This window comes from Podarcis raffonei, chromosome 15 (genome assembly GCF_027172205.1).
Source record: "Podarcis raffonei isolate rPodRaf1 chromosome 15, rPodRaf1.pri, whole genome shotgun sequence".
Lineage (NCBI taxonomy): Eukaryota > Metazoa > Chordata > Lepidosauria > Squamata > Lacertidae > Podarcis > Podarcis raffonei.
Window position 1 is genome coordinate 25074115 of NC_070616.1, and position 7589 is coordinate 25081703.

Below are 7589 nucleotides of genomic sequence, written 5' to 3' on the forward strand. Positions count from 1 at the left end.
AGCTTTCCTTCTCGCTGAGAGTAAGCCGTGTTTATATTCCCTGCATGGGAGGAACGATTTACATCGGCCTTTTAACTTGGCAAGGGATGGGCACTTTCCAAGAAAGCATTTCTCATGTTAATAGCCTCAAGAGTACAGTTATGGGCAGCTGTGGTGCCAGGCCAAGAAATTTTGCTGCTGAGTCAAGAAGCAAGACTCTGTACGTGTGCCCCACGCAGCAGGAGTCACCAACCTTTTTAGACTTGTGGGCACATTTGGATTCTTGAGAGAGTGCTGTGGGAACCACCCCCTCTGGTCATTCCCCCCCCTGTGCCCCCCTGCATCAGCTAGAGACAGGGGTCTACGCAGTGTTTTTCTGGTGGTGGTAATCACCAGTATGGTACACCATCCCGTCTAATTTTTTTTGCTGTGAATGGCAGCCATTTTGTCCCAGCCTCCACAGCACTTTTATGAAGATATGAGTACTAGCACCTCATTTTTTTTAACAAACAAACAAAAAAGCACTGAGTATATATGAGTACACAAACTTCTGTTTCACAAGAGATCTGTGTAAACATCAAGGGCCAACAGAAATAATCTGAGCTTTACAAAGCATATACAGCTTAGGCCCAGGCTATCTGCAGGACTGCAGTGCAATGCCATTCTCTGGCCAAGTTATGTGTACAAAAATGCACATACAGTTTTCAAACGTAATCTGTTCCGGAAAACAGTTCGACTTCGAAAACCAAAAACTGAAAGCAGAAGCCTCAGTACAATAGGGAAACTCAAAACTGAAGCCACATGGCATGTTTGGCTTCCGAAAATGGTTCGAAAACCAAAGCAGTTACTTCCGGATTTTTGGCATTCGGAAGTTGAAATGTTCGACTTCCAAGACGTTCAAAAACCAAGGTTCCACTGTACTGTAAACTGTACATAAAATGCATTGTTTTAGGGGAAATTGCCTTGCAGAAGTATGTATCATAATCAACATTGCATAAAAACACATGCATATTAAGGAAATTTGCTTTAAAATGCTAATGAATTATCATAAGGCCTTTAAAAAGCAATAATAACTGCAAACCAGCTTGGAAACATGGAAAGCTGGAACTTAAAAAGAGTGGGGGGCGGGGAATGAGAAACCAAAATTGACAGATTCATCCACTCTTAGTCTTGAGCCAACCTAAGCAAAACAAAAACAAAAGCAGGTGTTTGGGTTTTTTTTAATAAAACAAGCACATTTTATTAGTAATGAATTTCCTTTTTAAGATTTCCACAAAGTTGTCATTAGGCAGTTCCATTTTCAGTCTTGCCATAAAAATACATTAAAAGCATTCAATTAAAAGTTATCTTTAGCCTTCAGGTGTATCAGTTTAAAAGGTTTTACAAACACAAACGAAATAAGAAAAGAAGAAGCTGGTGACAGTAACAGGCAAGAGTTGAAATAAATGCTTCGAAAGAAGACCTTTATTTGAACATCCTGATATAGCTTCCAGCTTCCTCCCACATATTGTCCAAAGAGTTATTCTTCCCCAGTGCCTTAGTGGGGAGGTGCTGTCCATCATTATCGATTGGAGTTGACCCAGTGGTATCTGTCTACTCGTGGACCAGTGAAGGTGGATGACGGCCGACAGACTTTGTAGCCCTTGCACTGAAGGCAGCATGTACTGGTGGGATGCTGGTGGGATCCATCAGGTACATGAAGCTTTCGCCGAGGATACTGGGACCATAGCTGAAATGGCTCATGGCACTGAGATTAAATCAAGAGGGAGGGCCAGGAGTGGGGAGGGGTTTTGGAGAGAGAAGGTATATTTTGTGCTTGTATATAGTCTGAAATAGCACAACAACTCAATCCAGCCTTACTGTGAAGTTCAACTGAATCAAGAAATTCAATCCTACTACAGCAGGCACCCCCAAACTCGGCCCTCCATATGTTTTTGGACTACAACTCCCATCATCCCTAGCTAACAGGACCAGTGGTCAGGGATGATGGGAATTGTAGTCCCAAAACATTTGGAGGGCCGAGTTTGGGGATGCCTGTACTACAGTATTCCCTTTCTCTCTATGTGTGCAATTCCTTCAGCATCCTGAAGACCTAGTGACATGGCAACTAGGCAAGTTGTTAAATACAAGACTATCCTTGTCTCATTTTATCCCATTCCTGCAGCAGTCTTAAGCTCTTTTGCCAGACATAATTTCTTTTCCATCAACAACCTCCTTCCCCAGGCTGCTAGATGGGAACCTGGTCATCAGCTCTGCAGAGACCAGCTGTTCCCAAACACTTTCCATTCAAGCTGGTCATCCTAAGAACTTTGTAGCTGTAAGAACTGGTGCCCACACTTGTTTGTTTTCTTCCTCCATTCCCATCCCCCTTCCCTCCTACAGTGGTACCTTGGGTTACAAACACCTTGGGTTACAAATACTTCTGGTTACAGACTCTGCTAACCCGGACGTAGTACCTCGGGTTGAGAATTTTACCTCAGGATGAGAACAGAAATCGTGGTTTTAGGTTAAGAACGGACCTCCGGAACAAATTAGGTTTGTAACCAGAGGTACCACTGTATGTTAGTCCCCTGCAAGAACCATCTTGTTTAATCATCATCATCATTTGTGGGCCATGGCACACAACAGCTGGGATCATTCAATTTGAACCTTGAGGGTTAATTCTGTTAGGGTTAGGTTAACTACCCAAGGTGGGGGTGTTCCTTAGCAACCAAAATGGATGGCAAGATATTTAGTGGCATAGGCCATGCTCTGATTGGCTGTGTAGTTCCAAGGTAGTTTCCTCTGCATGTTTTGTTTAGTGTCTCCCTACTATGTACAAGACCTGAACTAAGAAAGACAAAACGTATGTTTAATGCAGTTTTCCTCAGTAAATTGTTATCGGGATTTCTTTCATCTCTGGGTTTCGCCTGTGTTGTTTAAGTTACTTTGCTAACTTGGTTTGCATGCGAAAAGTCCTACGTTTAATCCCTGCCATCTCTAGGTAGCCCTGAGACACACCTGCCTGAAACCCTGGAGAGCAGCTACCAGTCAGTGTAGGCATTACTGAGCTAGATGGGCCAAGGGCCTGATTCGGTATAAGACAGTTTCGTATGGAAACCATTCTAAGAGCCCATTGGTTCCAGGAACATCTATATTTTAAAATGGTCTCAGTCTGGCCGCTTCCCTGCTATTCCCCCTTTAATATGCGTTTAACAGGTTTGTTCCCTTCCATATACAGTGGTACCTCGGGTTAAGAACTTAATTCGTTCTGGGGGTCCGTTCTTAACTTGAAACTCTTCTTAACCTGAAGCACCACTTTAGCTAATGGGGCCTCCCGCTGCTGCCGCACCGCCAGAGCACAATTTCTGTTCTCATCCTGAAGCAAAGTTCTTAACCTGAAGCACTATTTATGGGTTAGCGGAGTGTGTAACCTGAAGCATCTGTAACCCGAGGTACCACTGTATATGTTCTTTAAAACTGTAGGGCAGGGATGGGAAACCTTTTTCAGCCTAAGGTCTGGATCAAGAACTGGCCTACAGGTGAGCAGAACAGCTTGTCTTGAAAGGGGCTCACTGTGCATGCTAATCAGCTGACAGCAAGCCCCGCCTTCTCTGTCTGCAGGTACCCTTTGAATTCAAATGGGTGTATCCTTGCAAGCTCTGCTCACCAAAATTAATGGGTGCAGCTGATTTAGGTGCATTACTTCCAGCAGGTCTACTCTGAGCGGAACTTGGTTGGAAAGAACCCAAACAGCACCTTAAAAGGCACATGTCCCCCTCTGCAGTCCCACAAAGGTGTCTGCCAAGAAACAGCACCCGCTTGCGGGTCAGGATTATTTCAAAGGGCATTCAGCGCTGGCGCATGCCGCGAGTGAAGCCCCTTGCCAAGGAACCACCGTAAGCACCCTTTCAGCTGCCAGCTGTTCCTTTGCAGTTGCATCTTTACCCACCCTCTACCCCTGATGTCGCACGTGGTGGTAAGTGGATATGGCTTGCAGGCAGGGAAACAGCCTCACAGGCCAAATGAGGCTGCCTCAGTGGAAGAGATGGGAAGCTGAGGATATTCCATCAGCTCTGCTGTGACAGGTCCATCAGGCCTCCTCTCTCCCCTCCATCACCTGGGGGCAGCTAGTCCATCACACCGCCATACTGGGAGAGATGAGAAGCTCATTCCATCAGCTTTGCTGAAGGACCAGCTTCACCAGGAAAAAAAACCCGAGCTGGTCGTTATGATAACAACTGCTTAAGAATTGGTGTCAGAGTTTGATTTCCCCCCTCTCTTTGCTTGCCATGTTTTATTTTACAGTATTTTAGAATGTCACCCTGCAGGCAGGGATTGTCTTGTTTCAATTGTACGTTGTCACTCTGAAGGCCTTTTTGGCAGAAGAGCAGGGCACAAACACTCTAAATCAGTGTTCCAGCTGTTGTTGGACTACAGCTCCCATCATCCCTAGCTAGCAGGACCAGTGGTCAGGAATGATGGGAATCGTAGTCCAAAAACAACTAGCTTGGGAAATCCTGCTCTAAAAAAGAAATAAACAAGGACCTCCGCTGAGACTAATTAAGCTTGCAGGATGGAGGTTCCCCCTAGACAGGCACGCCAGGAAACCCAGCCAGATGGGTAAGGTATACATAATAAAATTATTATTATCATTATTATCCACTGTGCCCCAGTCAGTCCTAGCAGCAAAAGCATTGAGAGAAAGCAGACGAAAGCTACTCACTACTCATCCATGGTGAGGTGCTCTCTCACCTGGTAGACGCTGTTTGGGTTGCTCACAGTGGGGATGTTTTGGGGCTCGACAGTGGCTCCCTCCTCATCAGAGCAGATGCTGGAGGGGCAGTCCAGGGCCTCTGCCTTATCCACAGCCTGCCTGATTTGCTGAGGGACATCGTGGTCCTTTTTGTCCTCTTCAAAGTGAGCCACTGTAAAAGGCTGGTTATTCTCCCCATATCTAGACATAGAGAAGGACAGAGAGAAGGTTGAGGCTCACCGGGCAGTTCTAGGCAGAGAAGCCAAAACATCTTCCTTATGGGATTCATCCAGTCCAAGTTTGGATTCAAACACACCAAGAGCTCACCTGCAGCATACATCAAATGGATCGACCCAAATGGTCATCTCCTTTGGTAATCCAAGGCTGCTGAAGTCGACGTTGCTCTCCAAACATGCCCGCTCTAGCAGAGGGTCTCTTGGGTTGAACTGGTTTATCCTTATACACCTGGACAAGCAGAAGAGAATAGAAGAGGTACCCTGGGTGGCCCATTGTACCTCCTCTTCTATAGTCCACACACTACAATAATATCAACTTAGCACTGAGGACACAAGTGCTGTGCAATCCACCCTCATCCCAAATTAGCCCCACCTGAACTAGGGAAGGACGCAGTGGCTCATGATTCCCATTATGCAACGGGAACAGGCTGCACATCCATCCCTTGGCACCTGCTGTGCATATTTTACATGGGAGAAGATGACACAACTGTTTTGGTGCAAAAGAGCCATGACCCAAGGCTTATATGCTCCCAGCTCATACACCAGACAAAAGCAGGATGGCACCAATTCAGTACATAAAATGCTAATGATTATCTGCTTGTGATGGCATAGAGGTGATCTCTTTCATGGTGGCATCCGTGTTACAGGATGCACACCCTGCTGAAATACAAGGTGCCTCATCTGTATTGGCATGCCGTGGGCTTTCAAAGACACCTGTTTACACACGCATCCCCTGAGTCTCTGAACCCAAGTCTTAATTACTATGATGTTTTCATTGGGTTATTTTACTGTGCATTTATGGATCATTGTATTTTAATGCTTGTGTGATTGGTTTTTATACCTGTAAATGGCTTGGAAGACTATTTCAGCATTGAGCAGCACATAAATTGAAAATAGCAATAATGCTAGCGCCGTTGTAAAGCCAGAATAATATACACCTAGGCATTCTTTGTTGAGAGTTTCAATGCAAACAAGTTGACACATCCCTGAATATTCAGTTACTTGACACCAGGTGCTTGGGTTTGTGATTTGGCACCTGCTTTTGACTGCCAAACATTTCATATTTGACAGCTTGTAAGACTTCCTCTCTCTTGACACCTGGCAGGCATCAAATATCATCAAAGTCCAATACACAGGTTTAGAGGCAGAATTTCATATTTGAGGTGTTGCATGTCTAAGTGTGAAAATTTCAGGATGTTTTGACTACACACAGTGGCGTAGCGTGGGGGGTGCAGGGGGGCCGGCCGCACCGGGCACAACATCTGGGGCTTAGGGTTAGGGGGCGCAAATCCACGGGTTAGGGGGCGCAAATTACTTGCCTTGCCCCGGGTGCTGACAACCCACGCTACGCCACTGACTACACACACACACACCCTAACCGTACAATTTTCAGGCAGTATTCAATCACATACTGGCAAATTCAGGTTGTGCAGTTATAGCTGATTTGGAGGTCTTGCACAACAAACCCACCTCCCCTAAAAGATCAAGGGGTTTATTCCCCATAAAGAAATTGATGGGGGAAATGCAGTCAGAAGTGTGGGGTAATATTTGCTTGGTGTGATGTCATCTAACTTCCCCTCAAACAAATTATTTATTCCTATTCTTATTTATTAAACTTGTATACTGCTCTACATCCATAGATCTCAGGACGGTTCACAAAATTGAATGAATGCTCAGCAGGTTGTCTGGAAGCACCCCTGGTATTGTGTCTCATTTGAACACCATCTCAGAGAGACCCCCAAAGCAACACACACAGAGTGCAAAAGCCATTGAAGACACTGCTGGAGTTATTAAGCCCTAGAGAAATTGCGTAGGCTGGTCCATTAGGGCAGACAGGACACTGCCCCACCAATCTCAGTTTCCCTCAGCCAGCCTCCACATGCTTGCCTTCTCACTTACAGCTCATCCAGGGAATGGCACTGTTTGTCAGCTTCCTCCTCCCTGAGTTTCAGCATTGCCCTTGCAGGACTTAGCAGAGAGAGGGAGGATGGGGACAAAACCTGAAATTAGGGGCTCTGCTTGTCATGGGCTCTAGTGCCACCTACTGTTGGGCTCCCTGCCTTCTGCCCTACCAATCACAATGAGCACCAGCCACCATTGGAGACATGCAAGCCCCCTCATTTTGCACAAGAGCTAGGAAAGGGATGCTTGGAGGTCGCATAGGGGTTACTCACCTAAAGGCTTGCCCTTTTGAAGGCTTGTCAGGGTACCAGTGGCTCTTGTACATCTCAAACATAGCTGCCATCAACTTGGACGCAAACCTCTCCATTTGCTGCTTAGTCAGCACGTTGTGCTTCTTCACTAAGCGTGTGATGAAGAAGACCGTGGCAGCTATTTCATCCTTCATGTCTAGATAAGCCTCTGGGTTGAAAGTACAGCTGGAGAAAAAGGAAATGGGGGAGACGTGAGTTCTGATGACACATTTAAGGGTCCCCTTGTCAACAGTCATTATTTCCTTGCCATCATACAAGGCTTCCACCTTTTTGAAGAAGCCCTTTCATCAACCAGGTTGTGGCTTCTTCCACTGAAAAATGGGTGCTCTGGCCCTGCTACAAGTTCATACAATATACAATGCAAGTGTTCATACAATGCAAGTGTGTCCCACTTTGCTTGCAATCTCTTTGTTTTCTCCCCCGCAG

General features: G+C 45.8%; 1 protein-coding gene across 1 annotated transcript; it reads right to left on the reverse strand.

The window, feature by feature from the left end:
• Positions 1 to 1503: 1503 nt before the first annotated feature.
• On the reverse strand, positions 1504 to 7318 carry BTG4 (BTG anti-proliferation factor 4). The gene is made up of 4 exons (XM_053367411.1): positions 7125 to 7318; positions 5042 to 5179; positions 4714 to 4915; positions 1504 to 1726 (listed from the first exon to the last, which is right to left on the reverse strand). Exons 1-4 carry the CDS (start codon positions 7295 to 7297, stop codon positions 1541 to 1543), a joined length of 699 nt encoding a protein of 232 aa, XP_053223386.1. The 5' UTR covers positions 7298 to 7318; the 3' UTR covers positions 1504 to 1540.
• Positions 7319 to 7589: the final 271 nt, after the last annotated feature.